The 21,335-nt window shown below is 51.2% G+C and overlaps 1 protein-coding gene across 2 annotated transcripts in view; it reads right to left on the reverse strand.

Annotated features, from left to right (window-relative positions):
• Positions 1-12,544: 12,544 nt before the first annotated feature.
• The window catches only part of Sufu (SUFU negative regulator of hedgehog signaling), a 98,098-nt gene continuing 89,307 nt past the window's right edge, over positions 12,545-21,335 (reverse strand). For both annotated transcript variants that reach the window (XM_057779293.1, XM_057779292.1), the window contains exons 11-12: positions 17,929-17,997; positions 12,545-15,666 (exon numbers count right to left, since the gene is read on the reverse strand). In XM_057779293.1, coding sequence (XP_057635276.1) covers positions 15,577-15,666; positions 17,929-17,997 — 159 coding nt within the window. In that variant the 3' untranslated portion in view covers positions 12,545-15,576. The remainder of the gene's footprint in view (positions 15,667-17,928; positions 17,998-21,335) is intronic.

A 21,335-nucleotide genomic window follows, 5' to 3' on the forward strand; every position in this document is an offset into this window, starting at 1 on the left:
CGATCCGGAGCCGGCGAGCAAGGCGCGCCGGCGGTCCCCGGGCCGTGACGCGGGCGTCCCCCAGCTGGCCGGCCGGCTGCGGGTTGCAGGGCGCGGGCGGGCCGACTGCGGGGCGCTGCGTGCGCGCTGGGGCAGTCATTCAGATGAAATTCCAGTCCCCGGCCAGAGACACCAGCCCGCCTCTGCCTTCCTCCTCCCTTCACAAATAGAAACGGAAGGGGGAGGGAGAGAAGTGAAAAAAAAAAAAAAAGCAACCAGAGAGGGAGGGAGGGAGGGAGGGAGAAGCCCGGGAGGTGTTCTGGCCTGACCCCCTTGTCGCTACTTCTGTGCTCCCCGGAGGCCCCGCGCAGGGCGCCCCCGCCGCAGAGAGACCCCACTCCCCGACTCCGCGCTGGGCGGGCGGCTTGCCTGCGCCGAGGAAAACAAGGATTGATCAAACTAGAAAGGAATTTTTCTCAACTGCTAATGAACAGGAGGCTCGGCTCCCAGCCCTCCCCTCCCCCCCGCCTGGCCCTCCCCATTCGCCCCCCCACCCCTCCCCCCCACTTTCTTTTCTTCTCGGCCTCTGCTGCTCCGGCCTGGACGGCTCCGGGCTGCGGTCGGAGCCAGCCTGCTGCGGCGGGGCCGGGCCGAGCCAGCCGGGCCGGGTGCGTCTTCAGCGCCCAGCCATCTTGAGCTCCCAGCGGCCGCGCTGGGGCCGGGGTCCGGGCGCGCGCTTGAGGGTCCTGCAGCTCGCTTTTTTCTTTTCCCCCTCCCTTTGGTGGGATTTTTTTTTTTCCTCCAAGGGGAGGGCTGGCGGCCTCCAGCAAATTAGGAGAGAGGGAAGGAGGAAAATGCCAAGTCTTGATTCCTCTCCACCTCTGCTCCACCCATCCCGGTCCTTTCCAAAAAATTCTTTTTAAAAGATTAGAATTGGAAGAAGTCGGCAGAACAGGCGAGTGCCTGTGGCCCCCAGCGCTGTCCGGGCGACGCGTCCGGAGCCGCTCGGTCCGTGGGTCCGTTTGTCCTCTCCCGCAGCTTCTCAAGTGAGGGGAGGGCGGGCACTCCGGGCAGGGTCTACGCTGCGGCTGTCTCTTCAGAGCATTATCCTCAGATCAAGAGAGGAAAAAAAAAAAAAAAGAAAGAAAAAAAAAACGGGGTAAAAAGATAGAAACCAGCCACTCCCCAGCCCAACACTCTCATCACAGCCACCTTCAGCCATCTTGCGTGTATTATTTCAAGAATAATCTGTTTAATAGAAATAGCTACGTCTCTGGCCCCCTTCTCCGCATCCTGGGGTCCCGCCCCCTTTCAATAATAATCTCGATAATAAAAATGATCAGCAGGCCGGGCAGTTCGAGGTTGCTTCTCCCTGCCTTGGGTCTCTCTGGCTCTTCTCCCTCTAGGAAAGGGTACCGGGGGGTTCGCGTTGGGGCTGGGGTGCGGCCCACCGACCCCCACCGCCGGCGCAGCGAGGGAAGGACACTCTCGCCCCAGCCTGGATCAGCACGGGCGGGGAGGGGCCTCGGCCCGCGGGACCCACGGAGGGGACACACTGGGGTCCAGTGTCTCGGGCCGGGGTTCCCAGCCGCCCTGCATACAATGGGTTCGAAGCAGAGCGAGGCCGGCAAGATGGGGGCGCGAGAAGGCAGGAGGATTGCAGAGCTCAGGACTCGCGGACAAGGGTGACAGAAGCGCTGGGGTGGGGGGTGTGTATCCCTACATCAAGGCCGGTCCCGCTACTCGGGAAGGGGGCGGGGAGACCGGGGTTGGGGGGGGAGGCGAGGAGAAAGCGGCAGGCGGCGCCTTTAATCAGCACCCGCTGGCTCAGCCCACCCGGTACTAGCGAAATCAGCGGGGAGGGGGGAGGGGAGGGGCGTATTTTCCGGAAGTGCTCTTACAGCTGCTTAGACTCTTGGCCCCGCCCCTTTCCCTATCTGGAATTAGGGTTGTTCCTAAAGCGGCTTATGCTATTGGCCCTCAAGGTGAGACTCCGCCTCCTTAAGGCGTGGCGAAGCGCCGTGATCTCACGTGACTTGCACTAACTTCGGTACATTAAACATTGGGTGCTAAGGGAGGGGCTCTGTCCGAGCTTCTTAAAACGGCGATGATGTCGCCTGGCTGTGGCACCGTTTTTTCCGGGTCCTCGTCAGCTGTAGCTCTTTTTATCTGAGAGGAAAGAAGGGTTGTCAATCAGTTTGCTCAAGTGTCTAGAGGAATTGAGCAGGGAATTGCAAAGGTTCGTCGTGGAGCTTTGCCCTATCTCCTCGATACTTTCCCTCACATCTCTGAAGCTTAAAACTACCAAGCTAGTAATCCCTTTTCCTATTGACGAGAAACCTGACGCTTAAGGAACTGTAGACATCTCCCTGAGTTAGTTGGTCAGTCCGTGAATATGCATATGGTATAACAAAGACCTCTTACATACTGGTGACATTTTTTTAGGCCCACGGAATTTCCTGGAAAACGTACATTTTTTTTTAAAAAAAATGAATAATATGTAGGATAATTTCTGAGAGTAAGTAAGAGACACACACAAAGCCTCTAAGTAAAAGTGTCCTGTCTTTTGAGCCCAGACCTGAATGTGCACCAAGAATCAGGCTAGTGACCACCTGGGAAGGAGTACTCTCATCAAAAGGCAAAAGCAAATGCACAAGCTTGTTCCTGGGCAGAAAGAAGGCATCATGGGAGGGAGAGAGATAGGGACCAGAACACACAGGATATCGCCAGTCACCAACACAGGAAGGAATTTGGACTCTAAGCTAGTTGTGAGTCCCTGGGCTTGGTATATATTGGAAGGAGAACCAACAGGACTTACTGTTTGATTAGCTATGGGGCAGAGAAGAATCCACATAACAATAGGAGCTAGGTAGGAATAGGACCACGATGCACTTAGCATTATATGTATAGCCTGCTAAGTATATACACACATGTATTTCCTCCACTATCTTACACAATATTTTATCTAGTTTGTGGAGGTGGCAATTGAACCCAGAGCTTTGTACGTTAGGCAAACTTTGGCCAGGCTCCATCCCCGGCCAGCCTATGTGGAGTGTAAGTGTACCATGCCAGAGCACAGTGTCACTTGGTGGTGTTCCTCTGGCATATCTGCTTTTCATTTTCTGAGACAGGCTCTCACTTGTCTGGAGACCACCAAATAGACTTGCTTGGCTGTCTCCACTTCCCAGCACGGGATTCACAAGTTCAGTGCACTGCTGCCATGTCTGGCTTCTTACATGGGCTCTGGAGACTCTGCTCTGATCCTCACGTCTGCAAGCTTGAGCTCTCTTGCAAGACCCAAGTTTTATTTTTAAATTCTTTTTTTTTGTAGCTCTGGCTGTCCTGAAACTCACTCTGTAGACCAGGCTGACCTTGAACTCACAGAGATCTGCCTGCCTCTACTGGGGAGTTCTGGGAATGAAGACAGGCGACACCCCACCCAACATCCACTTCTGGCCCTTTTTTTGTTTGTTTGTTTTTTGTTTTTCAAGACAGGCTTTTTCTGTAGCTTTGGAGTCTGTCCTGGAACTAGCTCTTGTAGACCAGGCTAGCCTCAAACTCACAGAGATCCACCTGCCTCTGCCTCCCAGAGCAAGCGCCACTACCGCCTGGCACCTTTTTTAGATTCTTAATTAAAACGTTAATACTTATATGTAGTTATGCTGGCTAGTTTTATGTCAACTTGACGTAAGCTAGAGTCATTTTGAAAGAGGGAACCTCAGTTGAGAGAATACTCGGGCAAGCATGTAAGGCCTTTTTTTTTTTTTTTTTTTTTTTTTTTTTGGTTTTTCGAGACAGGGTTTCTCTGTGGCTTTGGAGCCTGTCCTGGAACTAGCTCTGTAGACCAGGCTGGTTTCGAACTCACAGAGATCCGCCTGCCTCTGCCTCCCGAGTGCTGGGATTAAAGGCGTGCGCCACCACCGCCAGGCTCAAGGCCTTTTCTTGATTGATGATGATTGATGTGGGAGGACCCAACTCAATGGTGGTGCCATCCCTGGGCTGGGCTGATGGTCCTGAATCCTATAAGCAGGCTGAGCATGCCAGTAAGCAGCTCTGTTCCATAGTTTCTGCATTTGTTCCTGTCTCCAAGTTCTTGAATTTCTGCCTTGACTTCCCTGGATGATGGACACAGGTGTAAAATGAAATTAAACCCTTTCTTCCCAAGTTGTTTTCGGTCATGGTATTTCATCACAGCAATAGAAACCTCACCCAAGATGATGCTCATGATGTCTAATATGATAACTCATTGATACAAATATACAATGTGACCTCTTCTAAGGTGGAGATGTTGCCAGTTCTGAGAGTCCAGCTCTATATCTCCCTTTTTCCTAACCACACGTCTCCTTTCCTCCTGAGCCTTAATGATGAGCAGTGGCCCGGTGCTCAAGATGCACAGCGCACACCACAGGTCCCTCACAGGCACTCAGAGTTCCACTAAGTTCACATTCTCTCCCCAGTGCAGCCTGTCCTTGCTTCTGTGTGCATGCTGTAGCTCCACAGACCAGTAACCACTCAACCACTGCCCAGTCAGGCATGAGAGAAATAACCGGATGTCTCTCTTTCCCTACCCCATCCACTCCATCAGCATCAGGAGCTGGAACTAGCTAGGTCCTTTTCTTCCATTCACCTTCAAGGATACCAGGCTTTCACGTGCCTTTTTTTTTTTTCCAGGCAAAATTTCTCTATGTAGCCCTAGCTGTTCTAGAACTCGCTTTGTAGACCAGGTTGGCCTCAAGCTCACAGAAATCTGCCTGCCTCTGCCATGTGCCTTTTTTAGTGGGAGCTACAATAAAGATCTCAAACCTATCACATCCAAACATATTCTTATTTCTGCATCCCCCTATACCTGTCACTGCCATAGCCTTCTGCCTCTCTGGAAACCAGCCTCAGAAAACCCATTCATTTATGTACTTACTTATTTTAGTTTTTCTGAGACAGGGTCTTAAATAACCCAGGCTGTCTTCAAACTCTCTATATAGCCCAGGCTAATCTTGAACTCCTGACTCTCCTGCCTTCGTCTCCCGAGTGATGAGATTTCAAACCTATGCCATCATACCTGACTTTTTACATGTGGTGCTGGGGATCAAATGCAGGGCTTTGTGCATACTAAGCGTCTACTCTATTGGCTGAGCTATAGCCCCAGCCTCACTCAGCAAAGCCTCAGGGCCTTTATTTTTATTGTTCATGGCATTAGGTCTCAAAGCCTGTCTCCTACAATATACTTCCACAGAGCTATGGAAGCTTCCACACATGCCTCCTAGCCCATGACTGCTTAGAATATCCATGATTTCATTATAATCTCTTGCCTGGATTATTTCAGTGGGTCCTGATTCTGCTTCTGCTCTTGCCTCTTGGAATCAATTTGTAACATAGTATAGAGAATATTCTTTTGTTATTTTTGAGACAGGGTTTCTCTATGTAGCCCCAGCTATTGTCGAATTTACTATGTAGACCAGGCGAACCTCAAACCCCCGATGATTGGCCTACCTTTGCCTTCTGAGTGTTGGGATTAAAGGTGTGCGCCAGCACAATGGGCTGAGTCCATAACATGTAAATCAGCGACAGAGGATGGTTTAAACCTTAACTCTTGCTCCAAGGGTTCCAATGCCCTATTCTCAACTCTGTAGGTACCCCACCTCCCCCCCCCACAATGCTCTATTCTCAACTCTGTAGGTACCCCACCTCCCCCCACACAATGCCCTATTCTCAACTCTGTAGGTACCCCACCTCCCCCCACACATAGGATTGAAAGCAAAAATAAAGGGCTGGAGCAATGGTTCAGCAAGTAAGAGAACTTGGCTGTTCTTCCAGAAGACCTGGGTTCAATTCTCAGCACCCACATGATGAATCACAACTGTCTGTAGCTCTAGTTCCAGAGGGCCCAGCACTCTCTTCTGACGTCCAATGGCACCAGGCAAGCATGTGTTGCACATACATACACCTCAGGCCAAATACTCATACATGCAAAAATCTTTGAGAAAAACAAAAAACTCGACAGTCATGTGTTGTGGCACATAATTGCGTCCCACTTGTGAGGTTGAGGTAAGAGGAACACTGGAGGCCAGCCTGAGCAACACAGAACCTGCCCTCATTTCTTTGGTTGCTGGGATCAAATACCAGAGAAAAGCAGCTTAAAGAAGCAAGGGTTTGCTGGGTGGTGGTGGTGCATCAGTCAGGAGGCAGAGGCTGGTGGATCTCTATGAGTTTGAGGCCAGTTCTGGTGCACAGAGCTAGTGCCAGAACAGAACAAAACAAAACAAAACAAAACAAAAAAAAGGAGGAGAAGGAGGAGGAAGGAGGAGGAAGGAGAAGCAGCAGCAGCAAGCAGCAGTCCGTGGGTTCACAGTTCCAGGATGGAGTCCAGTCCATTGTAGTGAGGAAGTCAGTCATGGTAGCCTGAGCTTGAGGAGGTGGCTGGTCACGTTGCGTCCAGTCAGGAAGAAGAGGGAGATAACACTCCATATTCAACTCAATTCCTTTCAGTCTAGGACTCCAGCCCACGGGATGGAGGAGCCTACAGTTAGGTGGGGCTTGCTTTCTCAATTGATCTCATCTTGATAATCCCTGACTGTTTTGCCTAAAGGCTAACCTAGTCTAGATACCCTACCAAGGTGTGCCCAGAGGCTTGTCTTCTAAGCAGATTTCAGATCCCGTCAAGTTGAGAATGTTAACAATGTTAACCATGACAAACTGTTTCTCAAAAGTGAAACGAACCAGGCATAGTGGCACCCACCTGTAATCCTAGCGGATGGGAAACCGAGGCAAGTGGATTCGGAGTCAAAACTAACCCAGGTTACATTAGCTAGATCTTGTCTCTAAATAAAATGAATACCTGGGGCTGGAGAGGTAGCTCCGTAGTTCATGGCTCTGCCTGCTCTTTCCAAAGACACACGTTCAATTCCCAGTACTCACATGGCAGCTTACAAGTGTCTGTAATTCCACTTCCGAGGGATCCCACATACAGACATATGTGCAGGCAAAATACCAATGTGCATAAAATAAAAATAAATAAGTTGTAAAAAAATAAAATAAAATGAGCTGGGTGGGCAGTGGTGGCACACAACTTTAATCCCAGAACTCGGGAAGCAAAGACAGGCAGATCTCTGAGTGAGGCCAGCCTGGTCTACAGAGCAAGTTCCAGAATAGGCTCCAAGCTATATAGAGAAAACCTATCTCTAAAAACAAACAAACAACCCCCCACCAAAAACCCAAAAACAAACAAAAAAAAAAGAAGAAGAAGAAAGAAAAGAAAGCCAGGGTATTAGAAGACCCCAAATAACCTGGCCAGTTTGGCCAAACACCTCATTCAGCTCTAGCCACTGGCTTCCTGTGGTTCCTCAAAGATGCTTGTCTAGCTAGGCTTTGCAGTAGCTCTTTCCTTGCCTGCCTGACCCATTCTTCCCCCAGAGGCCTCTGCAGCTCAGTCTTCCTTTATTCAGATACACCTACGCCTCGGGCTTTCCCTGACCTATATAAAAAGCGCCCCTCACACTCTCCCATTTCTTCACAGCAGCTATCTCCACCAATGTTTGCTTGCTTGCTTGAGACAGGGTCTCATGTAGCCCAGGCTGGCCTCAGACTCCAAACCCTTCTCCTTTCACTCTCCAAGTGATGGGATTGGTGGCAGGTAGCAAGACACCCAGCCTATATATTCTATCTTTAAAAATTATTGGGAGCTGGATGGTTGTGGTGCACCTTAAATCAGCAGTTGGGAGGCAGAGGCAGGCAGAGCTCTGAGTTCAATGCCAACCTGGTCTATAGAGTGAGTTCTAGGACAGCCAGAGATATGCAGAGAAACTGTTTTTAAAAACAAACAAATAATATATATAATCTATAAAATATATATAATTTACATATATATGTATGTGTGTATATATGTATGTGTGTATGGGTTTGAGATGACTCAGTAGTTAAGAACACCTGCTGCTCTTATGGAAGCCCTGGGTTCAGTTCCCAGCACCCACAGGGTGACTCATAACCATCTATAACTCCAGTTCTAGGAAATCTGATGTTCTTTTCTGACCTCTGTGAGCACCAGGCACATATGTGGTGCACATACAGAAAAACATGCAAAGGGCCTATACACATTAAAATAAATAAGTCAAATATAATTATCTGGACTGGATGCTTTTAAAGGATGGCAAAGGCAGGCCAGGTATGATGGCGCCCCCCTTTAATCCCAGAACTTGGGAAACAGAGGCAGGTGGATCACTGTGAGTTCAAGGCCAGCCTGGTCTACAGAGTGAGTTCCAGGACAGGCTCCAAAGCTACAGAAAACCCCGTGTTGAAAAACAAAACAAAAGCAAAACAAAACAAAAAAAATCCCCAAATAAACAGGCCAGGCAGTGGTGGTGCACACCTTTAATCCCAGCACTTGGGAAACAGAGGCAGGCAGATCTCTGAGTTCGAGGCCAGCCTGGTTTACAAAGTTAATTCCAGGACAGCAAGGACTACACAGAAAAGCCCTGTCTTGAAAAACCAAACAAATAGCATGGTAAATGCGACCAGACAAGTTCAGGTATTCTGCCCATAATCTTTACAAAAGTTTTATAAGTATCTATTGCAGGCACACGCTAGTTAGTGGACGCATCTAGTCTCAGTGTGAGGGGGGGAACTAGAGGAGGACAGAGCAGAGCGCCACTGAGGGCTCTTCTCTTCCTGCGCTCTTCCTTGCAAGGGTCTGTGCCCGTCAACCTGGCCCCACATCCAGCCTGGGTCCACGCCGTGGCATGAAAAGTCCTTGGCATACTTTTGCTAGAAGAACCACTGATACTTTCCAGTTTAAAAAAACATTCTTGTGGGTAGAGAGATGCATCATCAGTTAAGAGCACTTACAGAGGCCGTAAGTTCTGTTCCCAGAAGCCATGTCAGGTGGCTCATAACTCCAGCCCCAGGCAGATCAGGCACCTCTCATTTCCTCAGGCACTTGCGTACACGCACATACACAGACACACACATACACACCCCAAAAGTACACACAATTTAACATATAAAGGTAAAAAATGTTTAAATATTCATTTATTTTATGTGTGTTTGAGTATATATATGACCTAAGATAGACGCCCACTCGCACACGTGTATGTGGAGGCCAGAGGGCAACTGGCAGGGGTTGGGTCTTTTCTTCCACCACGTGCGTCCCAGCAATCAAACTCAGGTTGCCAGGCTTGGTGAGAAAACCTTTCCCTACTGAGCCAGTCTGAAAAACCACCACACCAACCCAGTGACTACTTTGTGCAGGGGCTAGAGGAAGACATCCAATGTCTATCACTTGCCTTTTTAATATTTTTTCCTCAAGAGAGAGTTTCTCTGTGTATCCTGGCCTCAAATTCAGAGATTCGCCTGCCTCTGCCTCTCCTGAGTGCTAGGATTAAAGGCGTGTGCTGCCATGTCCAATGTCATCTTTCATTTGAGACAGGGTCTCTCTCACTGTACTTGATGTTGGCTGTCAGGGTTCTGGATCCAGTTGTTTCCATTCCCCAATGCTCAGGTTAGAGGCACACACGGCTGATGTTTACATGGATGCTGGGGACTTGAACTCTGGTCCTCACACTTTTACAGCAATTGCTCTTACCTTTTTTTTTTTTTTTTTTTTTTTGGTTTTTCGAGACAGGGTTTCTCTGTGGCTTTGAAGCCTGTCCTGGAACTAGCTCTTAGCTCTTGTAGACCAGGCTGGTCTCGAACTCACAGAGATCCGCCTGCCTCTGCCTCCTGAGTGCTGGGATTAAAGGCGTGCGCCACCACCGCCCGGCTTGCTCTTACCTTCTAAGCCATCTCCTCAGCCTGATTTCCAGTTCTTACTGCTCACACAATGTTATGTCAGAACTCGACAATGGCCAGCCGCCTTGCTGTCTACAGGCCGCCACCAGCGAGTTCTTGTACTCCATGCCCTGAGACTTCTCACAAGACTGAGGTGGGTGTGAGTGGGGGCAGGGGCAAAACCACAGAAACAAGGGACTGTCCTCGACCCCCGGCTTCAAAAATACTACCACCCTAACGACAAGCCCTTCACCCCGTGGTGCTTAAAAATCATCACTCTAGGAATACCCACTAGCAAAGCAGGGGTCCTTCCCCATTCTGTCTGCCCTTAACTCTCTCAGACATGAGAAAATAGCACCGGTTAAATATTTGTGTGTGTGTGCTGGGCATGGTGACGCATTAAGTCCAGAACTCAGGAAGCTGAGGTAGGTGGATCTCTTAGTTTGAGACCAACTTGACCTACAGTGGGGGTTCAAGGCATGTCAAAGCTATATGGAGAAACTGTCTCAAAACAGCCTCCCTTCCAAAAAAAAAAAAAAAAAAAAAAGCACCTTAATATTTATGTGTGCCCATGCACACATGCCGCAATGCCCATGTGGAGTTAGAAGACTATGGGGGTGTCAGTTATTGCCTACCACGTGGATTTGGGGTACTCTAATTCAGGTCAACAGGCTTGGCAGCAAGTGCAGAAATATCTCACTAGATTTCCTGAGTCAGCAGGGGACTGGCTCAGGTCCCCAAGAAGGGCTGCCCCACCACCACATCCTGACCTGACTCTGCAGGCTGGGAACCTATCCTTCATTCTGTTCAGCGAATCACACCTTCACCCCACCCCCATCTCCCTCCTCCCTCTCAGTACCTGTAGCTGCCTTAATGCCTGGCAGGCTGGGCAGTCACTTCCAGCTTGCATTTCCCTTGTGGTTGGGCCAGTTTGGCAAATCTCTTGGGCTCCTCAGCCCCATGGTGCTGGAGCAGCAGCCCCCACTGAAGGACCCAGAGGAGGCAGAATAGATGCCCACAGCAATGCCCAGGTCTTCTAGAAGAGCCGTCAAGGAGCACACTGCAGCTCTCTCTTCTAGGTCTTCAAGAATGAGGCTTCTGCTCTAGAGACCAGGTCTCTAAAAAGTTCTTGTCTTTCCAGACATCCATGGCCTGCTACTGTCTCCCAGACACAGGCACAGGACCCCCCTGCTCTGTGCTAGTTGGGGCAGGACCTTTACTGACTTCTGGGGCTTTCTAGGTCAGTTAGGTGAGGAAGTGAGTTAAGGGGGAAAGGCATGGCCTGGCACCCTGGTCTGTCGATCTGGCCTCAAACACCCCACTTATTCTCTTGTCATGTGCACCAGAGGGACCAAGGATCCAGGCATGACCCACTCCACCCCTAGGAGCCAGCCATTTCCAGAGTTCAAGAAGAGGTCACTGGGCTGGGAGGTGGTGGCGCACGCCTTTAATCCCAGCACTCGGGAGGCAGAGGCAGGCGGATCTCTGGGAGTTCGAGGCCAGCCTGGTCTACAAGAGCTAGTTCCGGGATGGGCACCAAAGCTACAGAGAAACCCTGTCTCGAAAAACCAAAAAAAAAAAAAAAAAAAAAAAAAGAAGAGGTCACTGGGGCAAGATAGACACTGACTTGACTTCCTTGTTGGTAAGGTCTCCAGACATCCCTCTGCCTTGTGATGTCTCATGACCCGTCACTAGTCCTGGCGGAGACCCCTGAGTGCTACCAGCCCATCCTGAAGATCAAGAGAAAGGCCCTGCCACGTGCTGGAACAGAAAACTAGGCCTAGCAGGAAGGGAAAGAATGTGGAAAGCCTCAGGTGGTTCCAAGGGTTTTCAGAATCCTGTGTGGATGCTGATGCTGCCAGGTCTACGCTGTTTTCTCCCCCACCCCCAGCCCTGGACTCTATTGATATCGGGTCCTCAAAGGGCATATGCCATCTGGAGCTCGGGGTAGGATGGCATACCACCCTGCCTCTTTACCTAGCTTGGGTGTTGCTAGAAGGGTGAGCTGGCCTATGTCATCTGGTTCTGAGATTTTCTAGATCTGAGGCCACTGGAGAGGAGGCTGAATTTAGATGCCTGGTAGAGGGGCTAGCTGTTCCAGAGAAGACTCCCAGAACTGGAGGTAAGGAAGGCCCACTTTTCTCAGCTTTGGATCCCTCTGGAACCGAGGGAAAAGTGTTCTTGCTAAGAGTGGGAAGAACAGAGTGAAGCTAGAAGTCTGGCTATGCACCACCCCGTGTTCTCAGCACCGGGGAGGCTAAACAACGAGACCCTCTTTCAAACAGCAGCAGCAACAACTGCAACAACCAAAATACAGGCTGTCAAGAAGGCTCAGTGGGTAGACACTTCTCACAAAAGCCTGATGACCTCAGGTCCATGGCAGGAGGGGATCACTCCCGCAAGCTGTCCTCTGTCTCTACATGTGCTATGGAATGTGTACACACACACAAATATAATAAACATAAATGTATTCCGGACCCAGCCCTCCTGACCTACAAAGGAAGGCTGTGTGTGTTGAACTTGGTGGTAGAGCGCCTGCTGAGAGCACCTTGCGCTTCTGGCTCATTCCACTTCTCAGTGGTGCCAGGGTGCCAATCTTCTGCCTCCTTTACTTCAGGCATCAAGAAAGAAGCAAATAAGGCCTAGGGTCACAACTCAGGGTAGAGCATTTGCCTGGCACGCAGCAAGGGCATGAGTTCAAACCCTGGTGTCACACACCTCTCTCTCTCTCTCTTACACACACACACACACACACACACACCCTAGCATGCCAGGAAGAAGCACACAAACAAACCAGACACTTCTGCAGATATGTTTAATGCACTTAGATTACACAGAGGAAGAGGGATAAGTGGGAACAAAATCTAAGTGAGTCACTCAAAAATTCTTATAAAAGTCCTGAGCCAGCTGTAGCCCCAGGAGCCGAGTCGCCACTGACATTAAAAACTAATATAAAAATGTACAAAAGTCTGCTCATTGCAACATTTAGATCTTTGTACAAAAGAAGGGGTCTCCCTACAGGGCTCCTGACTTGTAACAGGGACCCAGACACCTCACCTGGCACCGAGATCATGGAAGCCAGAGAGGGAAGACCAAGTTAAAAAAATACAGTTCAGGGAGTAATGGGCTGGTCCGCCCCATAGGGGCACAAACTTCAGGCTCTCTCCCTGCTCTCGACTCAATCTCAAAACTCAGTCCCAGGACCCAGGGTCTGGACTGCAGATGTCCTGGTCCTTACAGGCTTCCCAAGGCCTCCACAGGCCCTGTTGCGGCTGTCACACTTGGAAGAGGAGAACATTGTTCCGCAGCATGGCAGCCAGCATTGCCACTCTCGGTGGCCCACACAGGCCTGGGGAAGTGTTAGTTAATTAACAGGAGGGCAAAGGTCCTTCCTTTCAGAAGCTCTGGTCCTGGGGACCTAGAAGATCAAAGGATGGGGACAGCCTGGAGGAGTCTGCAGAAGAGGGAGGACATGATGGGACACATTTCCGAACCCCTCCTCAGGATGCGTTAACAGCCCCATTAGGCTATAGAGAGGGAAGGAAAGGGCCCCCATCATGGGCCACGACAAGGTAAGCCTTGCTCCATCCGTGTTAGGGTCTCTCCTTCCCAAGCAGCAGCCTAATGGCGAACCTGTTCCCTGAGATCCCTCTGGAAGAAACTGGAGCCCAAGGGAAAGGAGGCCTGGTCACCCCAGGCTGAGAGCCTGCTGCGCTAAGCTAGGGGAGCTTAGCAAGGGAGACCTGGCCCCAGCAGGATTGTAGACATTCCTGAGGTTCCTGATAGGATGGGGGCAGGAGAGACCTCAGGCCCTGGAGACATCTCATTTGGAGCTTACCTGCCATTCCCTGTTCCTTAAGAATGGGGCCACCAAGCAGGTGGTGGCAAAGACCTTGCAGGCATAGGGCAAGCAGTTGACCAGGAGTCTCACATAGCTTGCATTCTCGACCCCAAGCCAGGCTAAGGGAGGGCAGAATGCAGCAGTGGGTCATTAGGTAGGTAGGTCTCCAGGAGAATGGGGGAGGGGAACCTTTACCACACTGGGCAAGACAGCAAGGGATAGAGGCAAACTGAGAGCATCTCTTGGCCCATAATCTTTCAGAAGACAAGAGCTTTAAAAAGGTAAGGTTGGAAGTGTCCTTGTGGAAAAGTCCCACTGGGCGGTGGTGGCGCACACCTTTAATCCCAGCACTCGGGAGGCAGAGGCAGGCGGATCTCTGTGAGTTCGGGGCCAGCCTGGTCTACAAGAGCTAGTTCAGTTCCAGGACAGGCTCCAAAAGCTACAGAGAAAACCTGTCTCGAAAAACCAAAAAAATTAGAAAAGGAAAAGTCCCAGGGCAGCATGGTGTCTACTGCAGAGAGGCTTGAGTCCTAGCTGGTGGGGCTGCAGCCAGCCTCTCAGTGGCTCCAGATGGGTCTGCCCCCAAGTGCTGGCCTTGGAGCTAACTGCTTAGATTTGGGCTATGTAGAAGGGGCCATTCCTTGAAAGGGTAATTCCTGCTCCCTCTAGCCCCTGGGGTACCCTGGTGGTACCCATTAGAGGTGGTGGAAGCAGAGTGGTAGAACTCTTGCAAGGTCCCTGACTGAAAAAAAATGTCTTTCCTTTGGAGAGATCAGAACTTAAAGAATGAAGAAGCTGGGTGGCCAGCTTGGTCTACAGAGTGAGTTCCAGCACAGACAGGGGCTGTTACACAGAGAAACCCTGTTTCAACGTGGCCAGAGACAGGCTGGCTCCTGGGAGGTGTAGAGATCTACAGTTCTGGGGTGAGAGAATGATCCCCACACAAGGGGCCAGGCTATAGGAAAAGGCAACAATGAGATGAGAGGTGAGTAAGGAAGGAATGTGGGAAGGATGGGGCCACAGAGAGCAGCCAGCAAAATGACAGCGAAGGGACCTTGAGAGGCTGATTCTTCAGTTTTTAATAAGCTAGAGTCCCACAGCCCAGGGGGCTGGGAATGCAGGGGACGGGGGACTCAAAGAGGAGGTCCTGAGGAGCAGGACGAGGAGGCAATGGGCTCTACCCTCTCCTTGGTGGGCCTGGCTGGGTACAAAAGGACTGGAAGACATAGCTAGGACCATCATTCCATGTCCTTGAGTCCCTCAAGTCCCCACAGCCTGTAGAAGCCTAGTTCATTTGGAAGGCAGTGGCACCCCTTCTAGGCCATGGCATATCTGGACGCAGGCAGGGCTGCGCAGAGACTGTGTCAGCTGTTCCCTATCCCAGGTTCCTCCAGGGCTCAGAGCTGACAGGCAGCAACCAGGCACCTTCTTGGGCAGATGGTGTGGGGGGGGCAGAGCCCCCAGACCCCTGTCTAAGAGAATGATGAAGTTCATCTAGGAATGAAGTCCTGTTTACAAAACCTCTACGTACATGGCTTCTGGGCCATCTCTGCTGAGCAATAAAATACCATCCGGTTTCCACAACAGACTAAGGAAGGCAAAAACAATCGTGAAGGAGCAATCGTTCCACAGGCTGGAGCAGCCTGACTGCGAAGGCTCGCTGGGGTAGAACTGGGCAGTGCGTCCACACGTGTGCTCTGCACACCTGGCTGTGTGACAAGGATGTCCTTCCCCGCAGCACATCAGTCAAACCTGTGGCAGCAGCAGGTGGGTGGGGACCTCTATAGCTACAGCCTCACTCACTGGCATGCAGGACAGGGGCCTGGTCACATGGGCTTGGCAGCTGGGAGTGAGGCCCCTGAGCTGGAGGTGAGGTGAGCCTGTGGTGGGTGCAGCACTTGGCAGTCATCCTCACCCTTGTCCTTTTATTCCCGCGAGTCTCCTTTACACTGCTGTCACACTGAAGTCACTGGGTTGGCCCCTGTGGGGCCTAGCCCAGGCTAGTGCAGCGGGCTGTCGAACACCACGTCGGGGAGGATGGAGACTTTGAGCTTCTTTTCAGGCCAGCTGTACTCTTTTGGAAGTTTAAACTGCGGAGGGGGCAAGCACAGAGCCCGAGCGTTCTGGTTAGCAAACTCCATTCCCTTCTAAGACAGTACCTAGAGAGAGGCAGAGAACTGGCCCAGACCAGACCAGAATGCTGGGGACAAGACAGGCTATTGAAGATCTCTCAAATGCTAGCCCAGGGTGTGCGTGCATGTGTGCATGAGTGTGTTGTGTGTGTGTGTGTGTATACAGGAACACGAGTCCTTGCGGCTGGTCCAGGTGCTCCTATCCTCCCACACAGCCAGGGCGCTACAGACTGGAGAGGGCGTGTCTTCCTAGTTCTTTGACCGTGTAGACCTCCCTGGGATCTTTTCCTAGGTTCTGCCTCCAGCCACAAACATGTGAGGAATCTGCTCCCTGAGGCCCTGGGGCTGGAGGATAGGGGACCCAGCAGGGAGTAGACGTCTGTCATTGTCATGGGCTCTCTTTCTGAGGCTATTGTGGGAAGGAATCTAGAACCTGTCCTCCAGAGCTGGGTCAAATAGCGCGTCCTAGGAAGTACTTTCTCAGAAGGAAAAATCCTTCACTACCTACTGCCCCTTCATCCTGCTTCCCAGAGTTCGTTGCTCAGAGTGATCCCAGATGAGAGCCAAGGTCTTCCACATCCAAAATCAATGGCAGCCTGACTTTTATTTCTCTCACTTACCTGGGCCTTCTGTTTGTGAAAAGGCAGGAGCTGACTTCTTATTCCTCCGGGTTCTAGAACCTTCATGTAGCTTAGCACACAGCTGGTGCTCAATAAATTCTCTCTGACTTGGGGTTAGCACAGGAGCTCTCGGAGCCCCCACTGTCTTGGGGCTGGGCTGGGCTCCAAGTCAGGGCCAGCAAGAGGAGGGCAGAATCATGACCCAGCCTGCCTGGAGCGGGGCTGGGGGTGGACAAACTAACACTTCCTGGCCGGCTCCCGCTGCCCTCCCTCTCATGGGGGACTGAAGACCCAGGACAGAGTGGAGACTGGGCAGGGTGTGGGGATAGCCTCTGGATAGGAGAGCAGAAAGGGAAGTCATTTTTAGTGACCTACTTTCTGAAGCTCTCCTTGGCTCCTGTCTCTCTTGTCTGGACTGTCCCCTCCCGCCCACTCAGCACCCAAGCTCAGAGTAGCAGCTTGGCATAATGCCATTGCAGTGTGACAAGACCTCCGGAAGCCCTTCTGGGCAGCTAGCTTTGGCCTGACTAAATGGGGGAGCGAGGCCTCTGAGGCAGCAACTTGTAGGGGTGACTGGCTGGCATGGATTGGGTGCTAGATAACCTTGGAATACATAAATGAATTAATCGATCAAGCTGGATCCCTGGAGTGGGGACAGGGAAGACATGGCTCTATTGGGGTGACCAACTCTGAGGAGTTTCTATTTATCCTGAGTTTCTGGGAGAGCGGACCCCTGGGTGCTCCTGCCTGGCCTCTGGGAAGTAAGGGAGCTAGCACATTAGGGCAAAGGGTGGGAAGGGTCAGGCTCTGCCACAGGCAGCTCAGGGAGGGCAAGAAGGTCCTTCAGGGGCCTGGGAAGCTTGCTAATGTTTCACTATCCCATGGAGCACTAGGGCCAGCAAGGCTTGCCTGTCTGCTGCCTGGGTGCTGCTTAGTAGGAGGCAGAAGGAGGAGAAGGGACTTTCCAGGATGAGGTAAGTCCCTGCAAATGAGGAGGCCAGAAACAAGGAAGAAAAACAAAAGGGATTATGGACTCCATTCCTGTACCCCAGAGAAGAAGCCAAGCGGAGGCATAACCCACCTGGCCTGCCAGTTCCCCAGGCTTTGAGCTAGCCAAGAAGAGGCTGAGAGAGGCAAGCTATAGCTGGAGAAAGAAGGGAGAGTGGCTCTTGGGTGGCCCAAGGCAAGAGCAGGAGTCCCCCTTCTGCCCACTAGAACTCCCCAGTGGAATGTTCTCTGGCAGCAGACATGGGCTTTCTGTTCAGAACCTGCCAGGGAACAGCAGGGGCTGGGGAGAACTCTAGCCTGAAGGCCCTGGCTGCTTCTTCAATGAGGTTCTCAAGAGCTGGCAATTCAGACAGTTTGCTGGGTGTCCTCACAAGGGTGGGGGTGGGGCAGAGGTGGTTCATGGAAACGGAAGAAAAATAAAGTCATTGAACATTCTCAGAGTCCTCTCTACAATATCCCTGTACTTCAGAAAACAGCTCCTTGAAGTGTGAGCATGTGCACATGTGCACACACACAGGTGCACACACACGCACACAGGTCCATGTTCTCAAGCCCAGGACCCCTCTCTGAGTGAGAAACCAAACAAGCTTACTTCCTCTGGAGAAGTCAGATCTTCCAAGTCCTCCAACATTTTCTCTACAAATTCTTCCGTCAACAGAATCTGGGAAAGAAAGCAAAAGGCAGGTTTTTATTTGAAAAAACAAAACCAAAAAACTCCAAAAACTATATACAGCCCATTTGCCAACTGCCAAGTTAGGGAAGTTTCTATTCGCTATGGAGGAGGGATGGCCCACTGATAGGTGCTAAGTACTTCAGGCCTCTGGGAAAAAAAAATTGCATGCTCTCAATGCCTTCCCCCCACCCCCACTTGCTTGTGCCCTAGACTAGAGAAGGGCGGCGAGGTGGGGTGTGGCAGTAGAGAAAGGGATGGCATCTGAAAGATGGCAGTGCTGGCCTCAGAAGGGAACTGGAAGGCAGCAGACACTCACTTCTTTGGGCTGTGTGGTTTTCTGGATGTTGCAGGGCAAAGGAGAGGGACAGGAAAGCCCAAGGCCATAGGAGAGCCACTGCCAAGGTCCTTGCCTGATCAGGCTCAAGTGTTCCCACCCACTTCTCCCAACCATGTAGGACAAAAGGAATCTGTTTGACTTTGGAATACAAGCCCTGTCTGGGATTCAAAATGCACCCTAGTGTCGGAGCATAAGCCTGGGTTCAATCCCTACCTCTGGGGGATGGGGATAGCAGGTAAAAACCAAGGGAAAAAAAAGCTGAGCTGCAGAATAAGCTGCCTGCCCCTTCACAGAGGGGGCTGGGACTTAGAATTTCCCTTTCCAGCCACAGGGTCATGTCTTAGGATGTCCCTGCAGGCCCCAGTCAGCAGCTATGTTGACTTCTGAGACACCTCCTCTCTGAGTCTCCATCTCCACACTCTACTGCTTTTTCTAATGCCTGGTATCACAAGGTTTGATGACCAAGACCATCTAGCACCACTATTTGCAGGAATAACCACTATGCCCTAAGCAAGTTTTCTCAGCTAACAGGAACATCCATAGCAACTCAGAGCTCCATCAAGCCTTCTCAACTGATGGCTCTCTCAGACAGATCTGCTGGTCCAGGCTGAGCTCATCCATGCTCTCCTTGCAGACCTGGGCCTTTCTACTCCATCCTCCCTGCCCTGGTCTATAGGAGCTCTCCACTTCTCTGGCGGACGCTGTGCAGTGCACAGAGGAAGAAGAGTAAAAGGATGCAAAGCCAACTGAAGGGCTCCTTTCAGAGAAACCCTCCCTTTCAGAAGGCTGGGAAAATACCCATGAAGTTTCCCTTGGGACTTGATCAGTTTGTAAGGGCAGGGGTTTCCGTTTTGTGACATGAGGTGAAGTGACAAGGAAGCTGATGGCGTGGTGGTGGCGAGTGATCTCATTCAGTCTCCTTCCAGATGGGAAACTGAGGTACCTGCCCTGTGGGCCAAAGTAAGACCATATGCCATATCTTGGCCTGGAACCTGCTGTTTTAGATTCTTAGGTGGAGGACACTAACTCACATATTCATTCCTCTTGCACAAGCAAGCCTGTTTCCCACCCAACCAGCAGCTCCTAGAGGAACAGACCTGCTTCCCAAAACGGGCAAAGAGCTCTGACCAAGAATAATGAGGGAGAGACGCGGAGGGACAGAGAAGAGAAAGGACACACACAAGGACACACACACACACACAGAGAGAGAGAGAGAGAGAGAGAGAGAGAGAGAGAGAGAGAACGAGCAAATAGTATCCAGGGGAGTGTCCATCCAAAGCACTCATTCCTTTCCTCCTCCAAGCTCCCCAGAGGGGGTTGGCTGGCTCTTTCCAGCCTGTCTGGCACTTTCTGGTCCTTGGCCACATCCAGTCACACCTGGCCTTCCTTCCTGGAGTCTGAGCCCTCCTCCTCTTACCCCATAGGTTCCCCTCCCCCCAGCCGAGTTTCTCCACTGGTTATCACCAGTCTGCTTGAGTAATATAAAGTCACATTCATATTTTCAGCATTTCCGGGGCTTGTTGCCATCTCTGAAACGCTAGCACAAGCACAAGCATAGCTCAAACCCAGTCATATTACAATGACTCCAGTCCTGGCCGGGTTGGGGTCATTTCTAACCCATAAATAATCCACAGGGAGGGTCTTTCTCCAGAATGGTAACCAGGTCTGGAACTAGGGTAAAATGGGGTAGGGGAGGGCTTCCAAGGATGGTGGCCACCCAAGGAGACTTCCAAGGGTGTTTTTCAACAACAGGAAGGTGAGGCCACCAACAGTCCAGTCCTAAGCCAGCGCCTCTGTCAAAGGTCTGCACTGCTGAGTTACGGCGGCTTTCAGCAGAGCTGCCACTAAGTGTGGTACCATCTGTGTGTGGGGACTCTGTTGGGGGAGGGGATGACAGAACCCCCAAACAGGGACAAATCCTAGCTGTCCATTTTCACTTTTGATGATTTAGCTGGTTTCTGCTGGAAACCACATTGTTTTAAATTAAAGGGGAAAAATTATACATGAGATCCACATGATATTAAGGGTGACATTCTCGGCAAAGAAACACGACAGACTGTCATAGCTCCAGGCACCTGGTTCAGTTTCCTTTGGGAGTAAAACCTTAGAAGCTTGGGCTGAACAAACAGGCCCTGTTCTCTGCAGATTTCAGAGCTGGAGCTGAGAATGTTAACAGATCTTATCGACAGGATACTGGAGATAGGCAGCTATGATGGAGCAGCTCCCGGGAGCTCTCCCTGGGAACAGACTCGCTGTTGTGATGCCACTGTGGGAAAAGCCTGTTCAGGGCTAGGGCTTGGAGCTCCTGAGGCTCACTGTCTCCCTGGAGCGACCAGCCTCTGCCACAGTAATAGAGGACAGTGGAAATGACCAATCACAGGGGCAGTACCTGCCTTGTGTGCAGGCTCTGTACTAAGTGCTGCCCTGCATCTCCTCACTGATCCTCTGATGGCTTGCACAGGCCGGGACTCTAGTTCCCAGTGCGCAGATGACTGGCTCCTGAGGAGAAGACGGTCTTCTTGGCTTCAGAGCAGTGCCTGCCTGCCTGCCTGCCTGCCTGCCTGCCTGGGTGGTGGAGCATGCTCTTTTCCTGTTTGGGGAAGGTGCACTGACTCTAAAGGTGTGCATACTCTAGTGGCCGCTTCTACCAATGGCCTGAAGAATAGCACCCTCAAGCCCAGCCAGGAGTATGTGTGTTCTCATTTCAACAGGGCTGGACACCGAGTATCACAAACACACCGCTGCTAACAACAAATAACAGAGTGTGCAGGCTAATTAGAAAGGAAAGCAGACTATGGACCACTGAGCTGTCCTTTTTTTTTTTTTTTTTTTTTTTTTAATGTTTTGAGACAGGGTCTCTCTATTTAGACCCAGCTGTCCTGGAACTCCCTGTGCAAACCAGACTAGTCTCAAACTCACAGAGACTCTCCTGCCTCTCCCTCCTGAGCACGGGGCGCCACACCTCACTCTAAGTCCACACATTTCAACA

This window comes from Chionomys nivalis, chromosome 8 (genome assembly GCF_950005125.1).
Source record: "Chionomys nivalis chromosome 8, mChiNiv1.1, whole genome shotgun sequence".
Classification (NCBI taxonomy): Eukaryota; Metazoa; Chordata; class Mammalia; order Rodentia; family Cricetidae; genus Chionomys; species Chionomys nivalis.